The sequence below is a fragment of the Phyllobates terribilis genome, unplaced genomic scaffold (assembly GCF_046119375.1).
Source record: "Phyllobates terribilis strain yellow unplaced genomic scaffold, ASM4611937v1 Scaffold_11__3_contigs__length_659146591, whole genome shotgun sequence".
Classification (NCBI taxonomy): Eukaryota; Metazoa; Chordata; class Amphibia; order Anura; family Dendrobatidae; genus Phyllobates; species Phyllobates terribilis.
Genome location: NW_027362771.1, coordinates 123,377,812 through 123,401,553, shown reverse-complemented (window position 1 = coordinate 123,401,553; position 23,742 = coordinate 123,377,812). Strand labels below are relative to the sequence as shown.

At 39.3% G+C, this 23,742-nt stretch overlaps 1 protein-coding gene across 1 annotated transcript in view; it reads right to left on the bottom strand.

Moving 5' to 3' along the window:
* The window catches only part of LOC141165727 (dynein axonemal heavy chain 3-like), a 2,796,342-nt gene that overhangs the window by 259,591 nt on the left and 2,513,009 nt on the right, over positions 1 to 23,742 (bottom strand). Inside the window, exon 66 of the mRNA XM_073651577.1 lies at positions 14,623 to 14,881. Coding sequence (XP_073507678.1) covers positions 14,623 to 14,881 — 259 coding nt within the window. The remainder of the gene's footprint in view (positions 1 to 14,622; positions 14,882 to 23,742) is intronic.

The window sequence follows — 23,742 nt, the reverse complement described above, 5'->3', positions numbered from 1 at the left end:
GAAGGCATACTGAACCAGCATGGCTACCACAGCATCTTGCAGCGGCATGCTATTTCATCCAGTTTGCGTTTAGTTGGACCATCATTTATTTTTCAACAGGACAATGACCCCAAACTCACCTCCAGGCTGTGTAAGGACTTTTTGACCAAGAAGGGGAGTGATGGGGTGCTACGCCAGATGACCTGGCCTCCACAGTCACCAGACCTGAACCCAATCGAGAGGGTTTGGGGTGAGCTGGACCGCAGAGTGAAGGCAAAAGAGCCAACAAGTGCTAATCATCTCTGGGAACTCCTTCAAGATAGTTGGAAGACCATTTCCGGTGACTACCTCTTGAAGCTCATCAAGAGAATGCCAAGAGTGTGCAAAGCAGTCATCTAAGCAAAAGGTGGCTACTTTGAAGAACCTAGAATATAAGACATATTTTCAGTTGTTTCACACTTTTTTGTTAAGTATATAATTCCACATGTGTTAATTAATAGTTTTGATGCCTTCAGTGTGAATGTACAATTTTCAAAGTCATGAAAATACAGAAAAATCTTTAAATGAGAAGGTGTGTCCAAATTTTTGGTCTGTACTGTATGTCAGAAAGTCACTGCAAAATATGACATACCAGTAAGTCATATGTAGGAAAGGGGTTTAAACAAAGTAAAGCCAAATATAGCACCCGTGACGTGGCCACAATGAGCCGAAAAGCACAATGACCATTAGCTTCTGCTTTTTTTAATTGCTTACTGAAAAATCACTTGATTTTGAAGGGGAATAGCTGTTTTACCTTGCGAAACCACACTGTCTTTACTAACAGCTTTAGTTTGTGGGAAAATTCCCCTGCAAAATAGGTAACTGTTTTAAATTCAAATTGGCTTTGTGCCAATTTGCAGCTGCATCAATCTTGTTACAAGAGCTCAGTTTGGCCTTGTTTTTAACAAGGATAATAACCAAACCAAAAACTGCTCCTCAGTGGACAGCACCATGTCATTTTTTTCTTTTTTAACATTGCAGAGTAGGGTAGCTAGCTGATTTTTACAACAAATCTGTGCCATGTTGAATGTGTCCTACAAATTGAAAGTTGCAAACATTTTTAACTGTTTTGGATACTTTTAGAGATTTAATAAGCAACACTTAGTATATAGAGATTGAAATCCACCACCATGTTTTTTTTTTCCCTAAACTTAATAACATTTCTACACCTTTGAGTCTCTGGACATCCCATGGCGTCAGCTATAAGTGTTATGTTACCTTTAACATTTGGAGTTTCATATGTTGTGGTTTTCATGCTTAAAGTGTATCTGTCATCAGATTCATGCTGCACCAACCTTGTTTGCAGCCAGGTATGTTTTACTCTGAAAACCTGTGGCATTTAAGAGTAAACATATTTTAAAAAGTCAGCTGGAAACTATTTGTGTCAGTTGACTAGTCCGATGATGTCAGTGCCCAACTTCTCCCCATACGGCTTCAATTGATAGGCACAGGTCTCATCCTATGCATGTACATGAAGAGAGACCTCTCTGTCAAAAGGATTAGGGTGGACAGAATCTGCTGAGACACATATTCCGAGGGTTGCTTCTCATATCATATTTTCTCTGAAATGCTTCAGCATTTCAGAGTAAAACATACTAAGCAGCTATCACAAAGCCAGGCTCTTACTTCATGGTACCCATGGTTACGGACGCATGAATCTTATGATGGGTTCCCAGTAATGCTACAAAATTCAATCAATTTACCTTAGTAATAAAGAAGCTAAGTGAAACGCGCGTCGGGGCAGAGAGATGTGACTCTTATGATTAGTGTTGCGAGAACATGCTCGGATAAGTATCTTTGGCGTGCTCGCAAAATATGTTTGCGCCGCAACGGCTGCATGTCTGTATGATATCTTCAGCAATGGTTTACATAGTCTGGTAATGGCTTCCTTAACAAAAACATTATTATATTACTCAAGTGAATGTTAGATCTCACATGCTAAGTATCAAACTGCAACTTGCGGAGATCATCAACAGGAAATCAGCCAGCAGTGGTATGCACTCCTCTTTTGCACCTGCATGCGGTGATTGGTAACTGCTTACACTCTGCAATATGCACCTTATGTTATCTGCCCTGTCATTTACTATTTAATATAAAATCAACAAAATTATGATTTTTTTGAGGATAATATAGTAATGAATTGGTTCATTAATGATTGAATGTTTACATCATACTAATATGCACTTTAAAATCTCATGCGCCAAATAACCTTATTGAATGTTGCTACTAGGGGAATTTTTACATATGATTATTTAAATCAATTGGTATGGTATATATACAGCATATTCACCTGTATACCCCAGTAGAACATAATGTATGATCCTATAATTGTTCATTTACATACCAATGTATTTGGTTTAGACCTTACCTTGCCGCTTGTATACTACCAGAGCCTATGACCCTCAGCTCCTTCAGCACTCCTTTCTGGTTTTAAATGTGTTTTTATACTATAAATATCAGTAAAATTTAATTTTGCAAATAATTCTAATATCACTTCTATATTACCAAAGTAAAATAAGATACTTGGTAGTTTTGTTAAAATCTATTAATTTTGGAAGTGTTACCCATGAATTAGAGGATTTTTCATAGAATTAGGACTTTTCTTTGATATAATCAAAATTCAATCAATGAAATAGCATACAAAATAGTACTGTTTTACTGAGTTAATATATTCCTATATTATATTTTTCCCATTTTCCTTGCCTTTTTATTCTGTGTATAACTTATAAAAAAGCAAATAAGAGGAAAAGACACTTCTATCATGACTCTAGAAGTCCAATAAGAAAAATGCCCTTTAGTAATGTCCATTGGGAGGACACAGTAATTATAGTAGTTTTAGCTTAAATATGTCAACAGTCCGGTAAAGATGTCACTATTGTTTTATATGATTGTGAGAGATCTGCCTTTAGTATTTTTCCACTAATACAATACCAGCCTTATAAATATTTCTGACAGATACCATTTTTCAGAATGTGAGGAAACTTGTCCTCATGTTAAGAGGTTCTCAGTCGAAGCAATAATGTTCCAGACTTTATCTGCAGTGTTTCAGACATTGCATTTATGAGCGGGGGAAATCATTCATATAAAATGGATTGAGGAAAACAAAATAATTCAACTTGATGACCTTTCCGAGCTTAATCCTCACAGTAGTTTTCATAAATAGCATTTGTGATTTGCATGAAAAAAATTTAAGGCAATTATTTTATTATATTGTACTGTCCATATGTTTATGCGCTTCTTTCTTGTCTAGATAACTACAGCCATACATAGCTTTACTATACATCTTATCTTTTATTCGATGCAATAAATATTAAATAAATATTAAATCATGAAGCCATAAGGCTAGGTTCACACGTTGTGTTTTTGTTGCATTTTTTATACAAATTAAAAGCTGTTTTTTTACAATACCAATAACAGCTCTGAGATGTCAGAAATGTCATGCACATGATTGCTTTTTTTCCTGTTTAAATTGGAAACTGCTGCGTTTTTTGAAAACTGGAGAATATCAATTCTTTCAGAGTTTTATCACCCTAGAAAGCAATGAGAAAGTGCAAAGACACTTCTTAAAACTTTACAATGCTGCGTTTTTAGTGATTAAAAACTAGCTTAATTAAACATGTACTGTTCTTAATTAAACATGTTCTTTGGAATGCACCACCCAGGACAGTTCGATTAATTCCCAATACCCAGTTTTCAGCGTGTCCTAAAAACCCATTTCTTTAGACTGGCCTATCACCTCAACACACTTAACTAATTGTCTTAGTTTGGCCCATATTAACATTTTCTTCAAATTCATGTTCATACCATCCATGCAGTTAATAGCCTCTGTCTGGACTGTACATATTCTGGCTGGTGACCAGTTCATGTAGTGTTAGGGACATACCCGATTTAGTGTATTATGGCTGCATTATACAATATATGTACATTTTACCTTTTGTGTCTGCCCTATTTCTTCACAGACTGTAAGCTTGCGAGCAGGGCCCCCACTCCTTTTGATATGAGTTATGCTTATTCTGTAATGTCTGTATTGTCTGTGTACGTCCCCCCTAAAATTGTAAAGTGCTGCGGAATATGATGGTGCTATAAAAATAAAAATTATTATTATTATTAGACATTTTACACATATAATCTGCACCAAAAAAGCAGCAACAAAAATACAGCAAAAATGCTCCAAGAAAAGAAGCAAAAACAGCTTTTTGTAAGCAGCCTTTGAAAGCAGATTTTGCCTGCAGAAAAAAACAGTAAAAAAGCAACGTGTGAATATAGCCTAATAGTCAATACACCGCTTTACAGCTATGATAACTTAAGCAGACATAGTCATTGATCCTATATTTTTCACTATTCAGCAAAATGGTCTCTTTTGTCTATACTTAATTGTTGGTGTCCTTTAACCTAAAGCAGATCACAAAGTATCCTATTCATCAACTGATACCTGTGGGAAAACCTGCCTGCGTTCTCCTGCAGTGGCACTACCAAAGGGCAAATGTAGCATTACACAGTACCCATTCAAATCAATGAAATGTCTGTATAATGAAGGACAATTCAGATAATCCAGAACAAGAGAAATCCTTTGTAACCGACACTAAACACTGACTTGGAGATAAGGATCTTGATCAGTGTCCTCTCTCTAGTAATTTAGAATTCCCTGACGGCGTATATGAAAATAGATTGTACCTGAATAACCCCTTCAGTAACAATATAGAAAAAGTATGCATTTATTGAAACTAAATTGCATGCATTTGTCTGGGTTTTTAAGATGTGACTGCCTGATGCATTTGAAACCGCAGTCTCATGCTGTGGCCAATGTCTCCATTGACTACATTTTGGCCGCATGCATCAGCCACTGCATGTAAATCCTGCCTAATAACAATTTGAGTTTTCATTTAAAACTATCTATATGTTTATTTGAAACTCCTGATCATTTGTAATATATGGAAAGAGTCTTCATGACCATCTATTGACCATGAGATACCATTACATTTTGGCAAATAATAGCATATTACAAATAATTTCTATTAGAGATGACATTTGCAAATGTAAATTTTTTGGAGGAGTTGTCCAGAAGACAGTCTTCCTTCCTTTGAGGTCAATGGAGATATTTGGTTTAGAGGATGAAGTCAGAGCAAAGTCCAACCATTGAGACCATGGAATTTAGGGTTGATAAACTATTTTTATAATAATAATAATAATTTTTATTTCTATAGTGCCAACATATTCCGCAGTGCTTTACATTACAGAGGGTACTTGTACAGACAATAAAGACAAAAGAGTAACACATAATTCAACAAAAAAAAAGTGATTGTATTGAATGGTCATCAATATAATAAATAGGGTATTCAAATAGCATTGCATAATCCGGTCAGCAGCCTGCATCTGTATAAGTACAAAGTGTTATTAAATGCATGGAAAGTGTGTAAACAGTAGCTATGAGGGACCAAATTTGACAGAAAATGTTGGTAGGGTGAACCTGGAATAGTTACATTAGTGAGGCTAGGCAATAGGCGAGTCTAAATAAGTGCGTTTTAGGGCACTCTTAAAACTGTGGGTATTGGTAATTAATCAAATTGTCCTGGGTAGTGCATTCCGAGGAAGTGGCGCAGCTCAAGAAACGTCTTGGAGGTGGGAGTGGGAGGTTTGAATTATTTAGCATGCTAGTCTTAAGTCATTAGCGGAATGGTGCGTATGGGTAGGGTGATAGACACAGATGAAGGAGGTGATGTAGGGTGGTGCAGAACTGTGAAGAGTTTTATGGGTAACAGTGATAAGTTTATAATGGACTCTAGCTGATGGGCAACCAGTGCAATGACTTGAACAGGGCAGAGTCATTGGTATAGCGGTTGTAGAGGAATATGATCCTAGCTGCTGCATTCAGTATGGATTGAAGAGGGGAGAATTTAGTAAGAAGGAGACAGATTAGAGAGTTGCAGTAGTCCAGATGAGAATGAATAAGAGCAACTGCAAGAGTATTTTGCAGAGTCAAAGGTATGAAAAGGTCAACTTCTAGAAATGTTTTTGAGGTGTAGGTGACATGAGCGAGTAAGTGATCAGATATGGGATGTGAATGAAAGATCTGAGTCAAATATAACCCTAAGACAGCAGGTGTTCTACAGGGGAGTAATGGTAGAACCACATATGGAAATGGCAATATTTGGTTTGGTAAGGTTAATAGAGGGAGGAAACACAAGGAGTTCAGTTTTTGACAGCTTCAGTTTTAGATAGAGTGAGGACATGTTAGAGACAGAAGAAAGACAATCACTGGTATTTTGTAGTAATGCAGGGGTGATGTCAGAAGATTATGTGTATAATTGGTTGTCATCAGCATATAGATGATACTGAATCGACTAATGGGTTATCCAATGGAGCAGTATATAGGGAGAAGAGAAGGAGACCTAGAACTGATCCTCAGTAACCCCGACAGTAAGGGGAAGAGGAGAGGAAGCGGAGCAAGCAAAAAATACAGTGAAGGAATGGTCAGAGAGGTAGGAGGAGAACCAAGAGAGAACTGTATCCTTGAGCCCAATAGAGTGGAGCCTAGTGAGGAGGAGCTGATGATACAGTGTTGAATGCTGCAGAGCGATCCAGGAGAATCAGCAGGGAGCAGTGACCATTAAATTTAGCTGTCAGTAGATCCTTAGAGACTTTAATAAGGGCAGTTTCAGTAAAGTATAAAGAGCGGAAACCGGATTGTATAGGGTAAAGAAGAGTGTTATCTGAGAGATAGCATATCAGACCACAGTGGACCAAACGTTCAAGAAGATTAGATATGAAGGGGAGATTAGAGACAGGTCTTTAGTTAGCAGCGCAGTTATGGCCAAGGGATGTTTTTTTAAGTAATGGTTGTATGCTGGTGTGTTTGAAGAAGGAGGGAAAGATACCAGATGATAGACAGAGGTTAAATATTTCAGTTCGGTGAATGGTGAAAGCCGGGGATTTGACTGAAGGAGATGTGAGGGAATAGGGTCACTGGTGCAGGTAGTAGGGCAAGAAGATACAAAGAGATGGGTAACCTCTTCTTCCATAAATAGTTAAAAGTTAGAAAGTGTAGTAGATGAAGTGCAAGCGGGGAGAGAATGCATGATATTATGGGATTGGGAGACAATTTCCTGCCAGATATGGTCAATTGTTTATTTGGAATAATGGCCAGATCATCACAGCTGAGGTTGGTTGTTGGGGTGTGAACTCTTGGACTGATGAGAGAATGAAAAGTGTTAAAGAGTTGTTTAGGATTGTTGACTAGTGAGGTGATGAGGGTGTTGAACTAAGCTTGTTTGGAGAGGTGAAGGACAGGTGAGAGGTGAAGAGGAGAGGTGAAGGACAGAGTTATATGTTTCAAGCATAAACTTACAATGGATGAAATCTTTGGCCAGATTGGATTTTCTCCACAGGCGTTCAGCGCACCTGGAGCACCGCTGGAGAAAACACGTTTGCAGCATGTGCCAGGGTTGCTGACATCTGTGCCGAGTTGTGCTATGTGTAGGATCTGCATCTTAATCCAGGGCACTTTGCAGTGTTTCATCATAGCCCGAAACACCGTGTCTGAAAATTGAGATTCTGATTTGGCTTTTATCCTAAGTCATATTTCACGACTCGTTAAAGGGTTGATTGTGACTTGTAGGATTGCTGCTTCCAATAGGTGGACCTATAGAGTTAAAGTCATCTTTTTCTCTGAAGAGGCAATTTGCATGTTATAATGTTTAAAAGCAGAGTCAGGACATCAGAGGGAGGAGATTGGGGCCAATGTTGACTCCAAATTCTTCAGTTTTTGGGTATTCACGGCACCTATATTCCTGTAAGTGTGGTAAGTGGGCCTGTCCTCAGTGGGGTAACAGTTCTTAATACAGAATGAAAGAAGGTTGTGGTCAGAGAGTGGAAGAGGGGAGTTAGTAAATAATAATATTAATTTTTTATTTATATAGCGCCAACATATTGCGCAGCACCTTACAATTAAGTAGGGGCATATACAGACAATATAAACAATGCAAAGTATCACATTTCAACAGTTACAGGAGAAGTGAGAGCCCTGCTCGCAAGCTTACAATGGGGGTAATATCATGCACTGAGCAGAGTCGGAAGAAAATTAGCTCCAGCATACTTCCGTCTTCATGTGTAGGAGAGTTAGTAAGCTGTGAAAGAATGAGAGATGAGTTTTGAAATTAAAGGTGAGCAGAAGATGGGAAGATGGGATCATCAGTAGCGATTTTAAAGTTCTCCATGATGAGAGTGGGGATTTCACGGGATAGAAAGTGTGTAAGTCAGGTGGCAAAGTGATTCAGGAACTGACGGGGGGGCCCAGAGGGCGATACGCAACTTCTATTCGCAGGGAGAAGGGCCAGAAAAGTCTGACAGTGTGGACCTCAAAAGCAGGGAAAATAAGTGAGGGTACTGGGAAGATGACCTGAAAAGTACATTTTGTTGAAAGGAGCAGCCTAACACCTCTCCTTTTCTGCTCTCAGTTCAGGGGGTATGAGAAATATGTAGTCCACCTTGCGAGAGAGCAGCAGCAGCAGTGGTGTCCAGCTGCTGTATCCAGGTTTCAGTATGAGCCAGTAGTTAAGGAAGTTTGAAAGGAAAAAGTCATGGATGTAGGAGTGTTTGTTACACATTGACTGTGAGTTCAAGAGGGCACAAATAAAGGGTATAGAAGGCATGCGCAGAATATTAATGAGATTCACAGGGTTTCTGATTGTAGGGAAGGAGTTAAAGGGGAATAGGGAGAGTGAACAGATGGTTAAGTGATTTATAAGAGCGTCTCTTGTGTTGTATGGTGGAAGTAAATGTACCTGTGTGGTTTACGACTGTGGAAAGATCGTGAGAACCATACATAGGAAAGGGTAGGAGATGGGCTGATATGAATGGTGTTCATAGAGTGTGTGAAAGGGCGGTATAAATGAGGGACTGCAGCCGCTAGAATATAAATGATAAATATGTAGGGTGAATACATTTTGCCGTACAAATGAACTGGGTACAAGCTTGTTCAACGCCTTTAAAGCCCAGGACATACTAATACGTATCTGCGCCCTGGGACTTAAGAGCCAGCAATGTATTAATACCCCTGTTGATTTCGACCGCACACAAGCTGTGCAGGCGCGATCACCTCCAGGTGTCAGCTGATTGTCACAGCTGATACCCGGTTCTATGTGTTGGGAGTGGTCCCGCACCGCTCCCGGCACATTAACCCTCGCAATGCTGCGATCGAATTCGATCGCAGCATTGCGGGCACAAGGGGAGGTAATCGCGATACTCACCTCTCCTGCCAGCGTCCAACGCTGTCTGCCGCGGTTTCCCGGATGTTGCCATGAGGATCCGATGTCGTCATGACAACATCTGGGTCACCAGACAGCAGGAGGATACTTTGGTCATGCGCAGTGCATGACCAAAGTATCTTCTGCATCTGCAGCGCTGACAGCCTGTATAGCACAGGGATGGTGATGGTGAAAGTGAAAATTTGTAAAAATATAAAAAAAATAATCCACCAAAAATAAAAATATAATGTACCCATCAATAAATATTATTATGAAAACGCAAAACAATAAAAGTACACATATTTGGTGTCGCCGCGTCCGGAACGACCTGACCTATAAAACTGTCCCACTAGTTAACACCTTTACCTTTAGTGAACACGGTAAAAAAATAAATAAAAAACAATGCTTTATCATCATACCGCCAAACAAAAAATGGAATAACACGCAATCAAAAAGACGAATATAAATAAAAATGGTACCGCTGAAAACGTCATCTTGTCCCGCAAAAAACAAACTGCCATACAGCTCCATCAACCGAAAAATAAAAAGTTATAGCTCTCAGAATAAAGCAATGCAAAAAATAATTTTTTCTATAAAATAGCTTTTATTGTGTAAAAGCGCCAAATCATAGAAAAACAATATAAATGTGGTACCACTGTAAACGTACTGACCCAAAGAATAAAGCTGACTTATCAATTTTACCACACGCGGAACAGCATAAATTTTTTTTTAAAAAAAGCAATTCCTGAATTGTTGGTTTTTGTTTATTCTGCCTCCCAAAAATCGGAATAGAAAGCGAACAAAAAATGTCACATGCCTGAAAATGGTACCAATAAAAACGTCAACTCATCCCGCAAAAAACAAGCCGTCACATGACTCTGTCGGCCAAAATATGGAAAAAATATAGCTCTCAAAATATGGCGATGCAAAAACTAGATTTTGCAAAAAAATGCGCCTTTTAGTGTGAGACAGCTGTCAATCATAAAAACCCGATATGATTCTGGTATCGCTGTAATTGCACCGACCCGAAGAATAAAGTCGTCTAATTACTTATACTGCACGAGGAACAGCGTAAAAAATAAACTCTAGGGTTAGGGTTGTGCTAGGGTTAGGGTTGTGCTAGGGTTAGGGTTGGGCTAGGTTTAGGTTTGGCCTAGGGTTAGGGTTAGGGTTGGGCTGGGTTAGGGTTGGGCTAGGGTTGGGGTTGGGCTAGGGTTGGTGTTGAGGTTGGGCATGGGGTTATGGTTGGGCTTGGGGTTAGGGTTGGGCTAGGATTAGGGTTGGGCTAGGATTAGGGTTGGGGTTGTATTAGGGTTGGGGTTAGGGTGGGGATTTTTTCAAAAGATAAAAAAAAAAAATGACGATATGGCGACTAGTGTTGAGCACAAGTGCTCGCTACTTGAGTTTGCATCGGGTCCTCGGGTATGCACTGAATATCGCGGGTGCTCAAGTGACATGCTCGAGTCTCCACCCCATATGCTTTGCGGCCAAAAATACCTTGCGGGCATTGCCTGCCATGCACAAGCGATCTCCGCATGTTTTTTTTGGGGGATCTAATAGATGCGAAACATGCGGGCGAGGACTCGAACATGTCACTCGAGCATGTCACTCGAGCACGTGCGATACATGGTGCATACCTGAGTACCCAATGCAGACTCAAGTAGTGAGCACTTGCGCTCAAGACTAATGACAACTTATTCAATATGATGACCTAATGTTATCAAATTCTGTCGTACCTCTGGGTTCAAAATGTTCACTATACCCCTTGATAAAATCCTTGAGGCGTGTAGTTTCCAAAATGGGGTCACTAGTGGGGGGTTTCCACTATTTAGGCACATCAGGGGCTCTCCAAACGCAACATGGCGTCCGTTCTCGATTCCAGACAATTTTGCGTTCAAAAAGTCACACAGTGCTCCTTCCCTTCTGAACTCTGCCGTGCGCCCAAACACTGCATTTTCCCCACATATGGAGTATCTGCTTACTCAGGAGAGATTACACAACAAGTTGAATGGTGCAATTTCTCCTATTACCCTTATGAAAATGCAAAATTGGGCCCTGAAAAACATTTTTGTGGGAAAAATGTGAAAATTTTATTTTCACGGCTCCATGTTATAAACTTCTGTGAAGTACCTGGGGGTTCAAGGTGCTCACCACACATCTAGATAAGTTCCCTGAGGGGTCTAGTTTCCAAAATGGTGTCACTTGTGGGGGGTTTCCACTGTTTAGTCACATCAGGGGCTCTCCAAATGCAACATGGCGTCCGCTAATTATTCAAGCAAATTTTACAATCAAAAAGTCAAATGGCACTCCTTCCCTTCCGAACCCTGCCTGGTGACCAAACAGTGGTTTTCCCACACATATGGGGTATCTGTTTACTCAAGAGAAATACCACAACAAATTTTGGGGTCCATTTTTTCCTGATACCCCTGCGAAAATAAAAAAAATTGGGTCTAAAGCAACATTTTTGTGAAAAAACTTCCTGTGAAGAACCTGAAGGGTTAATAAAGTTCTTGAATGTGGTTTTGAGCACCTTGAGGGGTGCAGTTTTTATAATGGTGTTACTTTTGGGTATTTTCTGTCATAAAGACCCCTCAAAGTGACTTCAAATGTGATGTGGTCCCTAAAAATATAGTTTTGTAAATTTTGTTGGAAAAATAAGAAATCGCTGTGGTCAGAATTGTAAAAATTGGCCTGGTAAAGGGGTTAAATGTCTTGCATGGCTTACCTGTCTCCTGCCCAACTGCCATGTTTAACTGCCTGGCACTTCTGCACAAGTGCCCCCTACATAAGGACCTTCCCCTTGGCTAGGTCTAAATAGAGACTACAAAAACTGCCACTACATCAGTTTCCACACTGCTCCTTTCATTGGGGTTCTATAAGAATACATAATATCAGAAATTATGGTGGGCTTTAATCTCCTAATATGCTTTTGGTTATAGTTTGCTTCCTTTAAAGATTAAATTCTAATACAGATTATGTCAGGAATTTAGAGCAAGTCTAAACTAAGCTCCATTTAAGTACTCCCAGGGGACTCCTTCAAGTATTGACCTTCTACAGATCCCTTTAAGAATGCAATAAATACTGGGGCTGGACGGACACAATGAATATATGTATGTGCTTTGATCTGTAACATAGGATTTAATATTTATTTGTTCTTTAATACTTTTGACATCACACATCTTGCAGAGGTTTGCATGTAAATCACTGGAGGCTAGCCAATCTGTTCACATAGACATAATTCTTATTTCTACACGCTGATGTGCTTCCGCTGTTTCATGGTTCAGTCATTTACATTCACCTTAGCTTAGGAAAACTAACAGCATGGCACTTATAATTCTAGCTACTATGCACTGTCCACTTCTACGTTTCTGAATGAAGATCATTTTCAGCTATGCTCCAATATTTTGTAGAGTCTACGAATGTGTTCTAAGGGCAAAGTTGAGCTTTTTTACTTAGAGGTTCATATCCGCTATGCAATGAAACATACAGTGGTGCACTTTGGGTCACAGTATGGACCCACCGTACACGCTATTGGTTACCATTTCATACCTATGTAGATTATCAGCCTTTCCCCTAATGCAAACTGTGTGGTGAAGATATACACTATAACATATGAAAATTTGTCTTACCCCAAACTAATTAAATGTATGTTAAATCCTTACCTTTTTTGTAGAAAGCTGTTTTGCTGTTTTAAAGAAATTCATAGTTGAAATGATATGCTAATGAGCCACAAGTGCTGTGGGCGGGGTGCTGCACTTAAAGCTCTCCCGCCTCTCTCATGTTTCGGTGACCTGTCAGTCAGAGACAGAATGCATGCAGCCAGAGGAGAGTAGGGAAAGAAGCAGGAAAGCTGTAAGTGTAGCGCCAGCCCACTGTGCTTGCAATTCATTAGCAAGTTCAACTACGTATTTCTCTAAAATGGGAAAACAGATTTCTACAAGAAAGATAAGGATTTAATCAGCATTACAGCACATTTACATACATGCCATTAGGTTGCGTTATAAAATCCTGATAACAGGTACTCCTCAACACAGATACCTTTGTTCTGTATTGAAGCTAGCCCTGTTATCAGAGGATTGCAGGGGGTCCTGATCTCCGATGCCAATAGTTAATTAGTGGGGAATAACAGCTACTTAAACTGTAATAAAAGCTACTTAAACCCCTGGCAACAATGAAGAATTGAATGGAAAGTAAGAAATAAGGAAGCCACATCAGTGAAAGTAGCAACATTTGGTGACCATTTAAATCAATGGATTTTCATGTAATAAGTTCATGAGCTGGGTCACAGAGCAAGAGTCTCCCTAATAGTGAGGAAACCTATATAGCCTAATAGGGAATATGGAAATAAATTGACTTGATTAGTCAACCCCTTTAATGTTATGAGGCATACACTGTATGTCAATATATAGCAACATTGATTCTGACACAGCCCATTTCCTTATCACTGACTGAATCATTTTTAAAGGGAATCTGTCTACAGGTTTTTGCCACCCAATCTAAGAGCAACATAATATAGAAACATGGACTGAGATTCCAGCAATGTGTCACTGTGCTGCTTGCTGTAGAGTAGATAAAATCACTGTTTTACCAGCAGGAAATTATCACTGGAGTACTGGTAAACCTGCTGCCATATAGTCTTTCATGTTCATAAGATCTGTATAACCCTGTCCTCACCACTGATTGGCAGCTTTATGCTTATGCAGAATGTACATGGAAAGCTACCGATCAATGGTGTGGGCGGGGTTATACAGAGCTCAGCATTCAGAGAACTGCTAGATCTGCAGTAGATGAAACAGTGATTTTTATCAAAACTGCAGCAAGCAGCCCAGTAAGTGATACATTGCTGGAATCAGGGTATTGGTATATTATGCTGCTCTTAGATGGGATAGAAAAAACTGGTGACTTATTCCGTTTAAAGGGTAGTTATGGGCTGATTTCTGCAGGCCAGTGTCAAAGCCACATCATATGATGTACAAACTAACCTTTAGCAATATGACTGATATGGCTATTCTTACCTCATACACAATACATTGACTAAATGCCATCGTGATTCCCTCGAAATATCATTATAACAGCCATTGCATAATTATATTTTTGCACATTTATGATATAAACATAATATAAAAAGCCCCATAAGCATCGGGCACACATTGGTTAAAAAGAAACATTCCTACGGCCTACCAAGAATATCAATCTGTAACTTTCTAAAGGCAAATGAAATGCAAACAGTCTCAATAAAATATGCCAATTGTTCCCATCTATTTTAGTGAAAGACACTTCAAACACAAGTGCAGCAGATAATTATTTTTAATAGCCTAGGGTTTTAACATAAAATATACATAATAATATTGTATTTACATACATTTGAGCAGAAGTGGTCATCTAATCCCTTGAAGAGCGGTAATGTGGAAAGACGAAGAAGTTCACCCCAAGATTTATCCTTAAGCCACACAGGAGCCGGGTTGGGATGTGGGATCTCAAGTGCCACCCCACCAGTGAGAAGAAAGTGCCATTCATCATTATTGATCAAGCCTTTATTCCTCTGTAAACCCACACAGAGCAGGACAGAAAACAGAAGCTTGTGCTTTTCAAACAGAGAGCGGCAGACATGTTCATATATGCTAAAAAATGAAAAAATAAGACATTATAGTATTTTACGTAGCAACATAGTTAATTAATTTCAGATTCTGCACCTTAGAATTTCAGGATAGCTCAAGGATTTTATTTTTTTGCATTAGTATTACATAGACCTATGCTAGAAATCAGCTGCAAATACATAGCGTCACTCTGCTCGGCTAGGTGTGCATGTTTATTTCAATGAGTAGAGGATCGTAAAAAGCTCTGTTCCCACTGGTGTTTGTGGTTCCAATATTCTATGACAGTGCATTCTGTAGCACAGAAAAATACCAGAACCCCAATGGCAACTTTTGATATCGATTTTCAATTAGCTTTGGCTTAACTGAAATGACTACATTATAAATAGAACTCATATCACTAATGTAAAGAGTTTATTTCCTAAAGCAACTGAAATCCAACATGCAAAAACCATCTTTCCCTAACTAGGGGGTGTTTGTGAGGCCCCTGTACATAGGAGATCCTTAACTAATCCTGCCAAAACTGTTACGTTCACCAATGACCAGCGAAAAAGCTTTCTGCAAAATATTCTTCTGCCTTATCATCTGGTAATAAACTCTCCTGTACTGAGAAAAATAAGAGCTTTTAGTAATTGTAACCTTAGTAATATGGTACAGGTTTGAAGTACCCACTCTTTTGGCACAAACATCATTGGAGGGTTAATTTGACCACTAAATCGAGAAAACCTATAAATGAGCTATTAGTTACTAAAGTGAGACATCTCATACAGCAGACAAGAGAAAGAGTGTAGCTTCTTTTCTATGGATAATCTAATACTAAAACGTCATGATATCAGGGCACAGTGTGCTAATTCAGTCTTTAAAGCATTTTTTTCCACTTCAGAGTTTGAAAATCAGACTAAAAAAGTGCATATAAAACCTTTGACGCAGAACCTGATGAAATCAGCTACAAACTAAGCTTTGTCCGATCAAAAGACTGCAAAAAACAATTCAGGAAACCAAAATCTGTTCCAAAAACTGCACAAAGAAGGACCATTTCCTGATATGGTTTCCACTAGTAAATTTGCCATTTGTGAACATCTAAAATAACTCAGCATACACATATCCTCACTGCCCCTCTCCAAACAGCCTCCTTCATGAAACAACCCTTTAAATTTGTGAAACTGATAAGCTCTACTTCTTTGCATTCAAAACTACAGTATAGTACTGCAACCTCTGAACTAATATGACAAGCGGCATTTGGGTGAGAAATGTCAAATTGATGCTGTTTTATCAATGTAAAATAACATTACAGTTCTATTAACAGATATCAAATAAAATCCATCCTGGAGGTCTTTTTATCATATTGGCATCATCCTTGATGTTATTTATTCTTTATGTTTAAAGGCAAAAGTTTTTCAAATGAAACATTGATTTTTCATGAGCGTAGTATCGCAGTAAACGTGTATCATTTTTAATGCGGATTCTTGAGCTGAAATCATAAGTGGATACAACAGAAAGGAGTAGCAGAAGTCGTTTCTTTATATTTCCCATTCCTTTTGTATCCAATACGTTGGCCCAAAAAACTCTATCATTAACAGAATGGGTAATTCCAGCCAAAGGTTGTGTTCTCACTAAGATTTTTTTTGTTAAATTATTGGTGCAGAAACTTTCTACAAACCATTAGTAATTCAAAAACCACAAGATTTGATTGGAGAGTTGGAAAATTTCTGCTCTGAGACTTATCTGTATGGTTCGCTCACTCGAGCTTATAAATCAGTCAGGTGTAATACAATAAAGAAAGGGATTGCACTCTGACCAACTCTATTCTGCATTAGGAAATAATCACAGCATGCTGCGATTTGACTCCGAAATTGGATCGGTGAGAGTAAAAAATTGGATGCCATACGGACCATGAGTATTGCATACACTTTTTACTGATAGGCTGGGGTCACATGAGCGTATAAAATATCTGTCCCATCCCATTCTCATCCAGAAAAGTGGGACGATTTTTTTCCCAATTGACATCCGTAGGCAATCCTTTTTTTACTCAGCAGCTATTAATCATTTACATGACCATTTAGAGTTTCCATTGTTACAGAAATGTATCTGTAAAAACTGGATATATACTGACCGTCTGTATGGCATCCAATTTTTTTCTCGCATCCATCCGATTTCGGAGTCAAATCGCAAGATGTTGCTATTTTTTTTCAGCTGAGAAAAAAACGCAGATCTGCACTGCCTCATTGAACAACATTGGCCTGAGTGCAATCCATTTTTCATTGGATTGCTCCAGTCTGAGTTCGGCTATATTCACATGTCCAGTAATGATCCGTTAGAGCAGATCCAGCAGAAATCCGTGCTGACACAACTTTTTAGTCTGCTATTCACTTATTCACTAACTGATCTCTGCCGGATCCATTTTTTAATATTAGAGTCAATGGGCAACAGATTTGTTAATGCGGCTTCCGCTGTCGTCTATTTCTAACAGATGCGGCAAGAAAAAGGCTTTTGTTAAGAAGGCAATGATATCACAATGCAGCAAACTATGCCACCGCATAAAAGTGTAACTCGATGCCTGCATGGGCTCAATGATTTTTGTTGTACTTAGTGTTGGCTTTTTGCATTGTGATATCTTCATTTTTTTAGTTTAAGAGATGCTGCATCCTGTATTTTAGCAGCATTTTTCAACATTTGAGAAAACAGTTCCAATTGTTTTTTTTTCCATGCCATTTTTGTTTTCGGTCATGTTTTGGTTTACTAACATATAAACAGTTCTTTTTTTCTGTCATTTTTTTATTTGAATAGAATAGTTTATTGGCAAAAATTGCAGAAAAATACTATGAGACTCACAAACACCACAGAAACGCCCAAAAAACAAAAAAATTATCGGTATGTAGACATTTCAATAACTTTCTTAAGATTGAAAATTTTTGATCCGAAAAAAAGTGCTGATAAAAGCCAAAAACAAAAATGTGTGAAAAACTGTGATACGCTGTGTGAATTCTGCCTTGGGTTGATTTGAGAAATATACAAGACATTAAGATAACATATTTTAATTATAAAGTTTTCCTTCTTTTTAATTACATCTGGAAAATAATATACTTTTTTTCATTTTTACAAAAGCGAAGAAACATTTGTTACACCATAAAGCTTTCCCCTTTAGATTCAGGAATGACAGAAATTGAAGAGACAGTGTCCATGGGAACAATTTCTCTCATTAGACTTTTTTACGCCTGAAAACACAAGAAAATGTGTTCAGCCTTTTCAGTAGTTATTGGTAAGTAAAGCAGGAAGATGATATTGGGAGGCTGCCTCGACCCTGTAAAAGCAGCCCTGGCAACAGTCAAATGCAAACTAAAATTGAAGACTGTGAACGACGTGGTTGAGATGCTCACAAATTACTTTCTTTTTACAACATAGGTTTCCTTTAATACAAGACCATTAAGTACATGATGTCAAAATACACAAATCATTCCCCGATTTGTAAATTGTCCTGGCTGCAAGCGTGAAAATATTGACCATTTCATTACTAGGGGTGTTGATGCCTAAAAAATGCTTCATTCTAAATCAAAATGTTTTAGTGGAGGAATGTATATAGCTAAGTCCAGAAATATTTGGACAGTAACCAAATTTTTGTGATTTAGGCTCTACGTGCCACTATTTTTTAGTTATAATGAAACAACTGAGATACAATTGAAGTGTAGACTTTCAGGTTTAATAGAGAGGTTGAACAAAAATTTCCTGTAAAACGTATAGGAATTGCTAACATGTTTCTACAAAGCCTCCTCATTTCAGGGGCTCAAAAGTAATTGGAAAAATTAACTTTACCATAAATAAAAAGTTCATTTTTAATACTTTGTAGATAATCCTTTGCAGGCAATGACTGCCTAAAATCTGGAAGCCATGGACTTCACCAAACACTGAGTTTCCTCCTTTGTGATGCTTTGCCAGGCCTTTACTGCAGAAAACTCCAGTTATTGCTTGTTTGTGGGTCTTTCTGCCTTAAGTGTTTTCTTAAGCATGTGAAATGTGGGGTTGAGATCTGGTGATTGGTTCCGCCATTGCAGAATATTACACTTCTTTGCCTTAAAACTCCTGGGTTGCTTTCACAGTTTTGGATCATTGTCTATCTGTACACTGAAGTGCCATCCAATCAACCTTGCTGCATTCTGTTGATTCTGAGCAGAAAGTATAGCCCTGTACACTTCAGAATTCATACAGCTACTTCTGTCTTCAGTCACATCATCAATAAACACTAATGACCCAGTGCCATTGGAAGCCATACATGCCCATGTTATCACACCGCCTCCACCATGTTTTACAGAGGATGTGGTGTTCTTTGGATCATTAGCTGTTCTCCACACTTTCTTCTTACCATAATTCTAGTACAGGTTGAAGAATGCTTTTCCAGAACAGTGCTGGCTTCTTCAGATGTTTTTTGGCAACATCTAATCTGGCCTTTCTATTTTTAAAGGCTCACTCACACAAGCATATACTATACTATTAGGTACTAAAAGACGAGAGAAAAACCGACCAAAAATTCTAGGCACAAAATTTATAAATTTTAAAGTTATATAATTTTATTAAAGTAAACAGTAAAGGGAGATAGTAAAAAAAAACAACAAGGCAGGAGCACACGTGCAGATGATGTCAGAATATGCATTTACATAAAACAAGTAGGTTATAGTACTTGCCAATACATTGTGTAAACACATGTAGCATAATACATAGTGTAATTTAAATACATGTAGCAATTGTATGCGCAAAGAAAATTTTTAGTGTATGTATTACTTGAAGAGGTACAATGAGTGCTTACTGGTGGTGAGACCCTGAGCAGCGTGGCACCCTCCTATTAGGCTGTGAAGATCTGCTATTTTTACTCACGGCTCACAGAAAAGAACATGAATTCAAAAAACTTCACAGAAAAGAAACCAGCCTCACCAACACCAGGTCAGATTACTAATGCACAAGCAGGATGCAGCAGACCTCCATGATAAAGGCGGGGGCAGCACAGGTGCGGAATACTGATGCGACAGCCACCCCCCTCCATGAATTTGCAGATGCAGCCAGGCCCTTTAGTGTTGGTTGGGTGAATTGAGGCGTCTGTCCTATGGGGTGCACGTCTATAGTGCTGGGCAGCCCGCTTGATTTAAAATTATGGGCGTCATTAATAGGCTGTAAGCCAGACATCATACAGCACACCTATCTGTGTGACTGGCGTCCTATGCAAGCCCCATCTGTGTGCATTTGTAATACTACACAGCCACTGATATGTAGAGGTGAGTGGGGGCACTGCGTCCCCACTCACCTCTACTTATCCTACATTTCCTAAACAGTCTGCACATGCTGATGAAGGTTTTGCCGACCAAAACGTCTGTATATCTCACCCTTGCTGCACTGCAATTAAAAATTCTTCATCCAATTACTTTTTTGGAGTGCCAAGTTTTGTTTTCTTAATGACTGGTTTTGGACCCTACTTGAGCACCCTAACGGCAGTGCTACGTTTTTCCAATATTATGGGTTCGTGTAAAATATCGGACTGCACTCAGATGCCATCTGAGTTCAGTCCGATTAATGCGGAAACTGTTAGAACCCTCCTGTTTGTTTTTTCTATCTTGTGTTTTGCAGTCACTTGACCATCTGCCTTTATATTCCAGCTCCACCCTTCTGGCTGTGCTGGACTTCAGTGTTTGACTGTTTCTCTAGCCTGGTGCTTCGGTGCCTTTCTCTGTCAAGTTCGCTTGGTCCTCTGGGACCTTTAGTACATTTTTGTCAGTTGTCTTTTTGTGTGTCCTGCAACAACTTCTGTTTAGGATGTGTCCTATTTTTGTCCCAGTCCTTAGTTCTTTTAGGGACCTCTCCCTTAAATCTATAGGTCTTCGTTCAGACTAGCAGAGGACTAAGGCGGGTTTGTTCACTAGGAACAGGCAGCCCGCTACATTGTAGGGATTCAGCTTAGTCTTACTGTAGGGACAGCTTTCCCCTATCTTTCCTTAGTTCATGTTGCAGATCATAACAGTAAGTCCAGCCGAAAAAACTAAAAGGAAAGAAATTCGGGGACCAGTATGGTTTCCGTCCAGGATTTGGCTCAACGCCTGCAGGGATTGTCTCTGGAGGTGGACGAGCTTCAGTAACACGTGAGTAGCTGTTCTGAAGCGCATTTTGTCGAACCCAAGGTAGGACTGCCTGATGTTTTTTATGGTAAACAGCAAAATTTTTTTTCTTTAAATGTGCTTGTTTGTTATATTTTTGTTTGAGACCAAGATCCTCTGGGAATGAATCACAGCACATTGGTTTTATTATGTCACTTTTGTGCAATGAACCACAGGGGTGGGCCTTTTCTCTCCAGCCTAATGATCCGTGTTTAAGGTCTGTTGAAGAATTTTTTTCTGCTATGGGGCAATTGTATGACGATCCTGATTGAGTCTCATCTGCTGAATCAGAACTTAGACGTTTGAATCAGGGGTCAGATGATGTTGAAAATTATTGTACACACTTCAGGAGATGGGCTTCAGAAGTTAAGTGGAATGATCCTGCGCTGAGATGTTTATTTCTTGCTGGTCTGAGTGAAAGGGGTAAGGATTTGCTAATAGCATTCCCTGCACCTGAGACTCTGCAGGAAGCTATGCAGTTAGCTGTTTGTATAGACAGGAGACTGAGGTGCAGGCTCAATGAGGTAAAGACTCCTGTAATGTCAGTTCCTAGTATCCAGAAAATCTGCTCTTACGGCGGGGAGCCAATGGAGGTTGGGGGGATGTCATTCCGCTCTCAGGAAAGAGACCGGAGGTTCACCAAGGGATTGTGTCTTTATTGTGGTAAAGCTGACTATTTGATTAAGTATTGTGAGCGTCGTTTAAGTAAAGAAAAAAAAAAGGGCAGTTATGCCCGTATAGCTGGTTTACGCTCTGCAGGAGTATTTCTTTCTGGTAGTACTACTCTGCAGGGAGATTTGATTGAATTTCAGGTATTTGTGGATTGTGGTTCAACACTTAATGTGATTGATAAAGGGTTTTTGGAAAACCTTAAATTGAAATCCAAACCTTTGTCATCACCTATTTCCGTGGTTGCAATTGATAATACTCCTTTAAAATGTATTACTCACAAGACTGCTGCATTTCCCCTCACTATCAATGGAGTTCACCAACAAATTTTGGACTTGGTTGTTTCGGATAATTTGCCCTCTACAGTTGTTCTAGGATTGCATTGGTTAAAACTGCACAATCCTTTATTGGACTGGTCTACTAATGTGATTAAGTCTTGGAGTCCGAAGTGCTATGATAAATGTTGTAATGGTCGCATTGCGGCTGTGGAAAAAGGGGAATTACCGGTACCTATTCAAGATTTTTGGAGGGTTTTTTCAGAGGAGGAGTCACAAGTTTTACCTCCTCATAGGGATTATGATTGCGCCATTGAGTTTGTTCCGGGAGCTACTCTTCTCAAGAGTCGCTTGTTTAATCTGACTATCCCTGAAAGAAAAGCCTTGGAGGAGTACATAGAGACTACCCTGGCTGCTGGTCACATTAGACCTTCTAAGTCGCCTGTGGCAGTTGGATTCATCTTTGTTAAAAAAAAAGGACGGCAGTTTACGACCATGTCTGGATTTTCGTGAAATTAATAAGATTACCATATGCAATTCCTACCCTTTGCCGTTAATTCCTGACTTGTTTAATCAGTTAGTGGGAGCCAAGTGGTTCTCCAAAATTGATCTCCGGGGGGCATACAATCTGTTACGAGTGAAGGAGGGTGATGAATGGAAAACTGCTTTTAACACTCCGGTAGGTAATTTTGAGAATCTAGTGATGCCTTTTGGTCTTACCAATGCACCTGCATTTTTTCAGAACGTTATTAATGACATCCTGAGACCTTTGATTGGTAAGAATGTGGTTGTGTATTTGGATGACATTTTGATTTATTTACCAGATCTAGAGTCCCATTGGCAGAGTGTACGTGAAGTTTTGCAGTTATTGAGTGATAATTCACTCTTTGCTAAGTAGGAGAAATGTGAGTTTGCTGTGCAGAAAATAAGTTTTTTGGCTACATTGTCTCCAGCGAGGGCTTTGAGATGGACCCTGTGAAGGTTCAGGCTGTGCAGGAATGGCCTAGGCCTATTGGTTTGAGATCTATACAGATATTTTTGGGTTTTGCCAATTATTACAGGAAATTCATTAAGAATTTTTCTGTAATTGTTAATCCTCTAACTGATCTCACCAGGAAAGGTGCGAATACGGCCCAGTGGACTACTGAGGCCATTGAAGCGTTTGAGTATCTCAAAGAGAGGTTCAGTTCTGCCCCTATCCTTATGCAGCCTGATGAGACCAAGCCTATTTTGGTCGAGGTCGATGCTTCATCGGTGGGGGCCGGAGTAGTTTTATCTCAGGAGAACAAGGGTGGAGAACATCCTTGTGCCTTCTTTACGAGGAAATTTTCGGAAACCAAACTGAATTATGATGTTGGATATTGGGAGTTGCTGGCTATTAAACTTGCGCTTGAACATTGGCATCATTTTTTGGAAGGCGCTAGATTTCCTATTCAGGTTTTCACAGATCATAAGAATTTGATCTATCTGGATGCTGCCAAGCGCTTGAATGCCCGTCAAGCTAGGTGGGCACTTTTTTTCTCTCAGTTTCATTTTTCTGTTACCTATATCCCTGGTACTAAGAATGTTAAAGCCGATGCTTTATATCGCAGCTTCTCTCCTACGGTCGGTGCCGAGGAGGAGGAGAGCATTTTACAGAAAGGAGTTGTGGTGGTAGCTTTGGACTCCATTTTGGAGAATGGGATTCTGAAAGCTCAAGATGATGCTCCATCTAACACTCCTCATGGGAGGTTGTTCGTGCCTAGAGTCTTTAGGAGAGATTTGTTTGTGGAGTGTCATGAGTCTCGGTTGGCAGGTCATCCAGAAATTT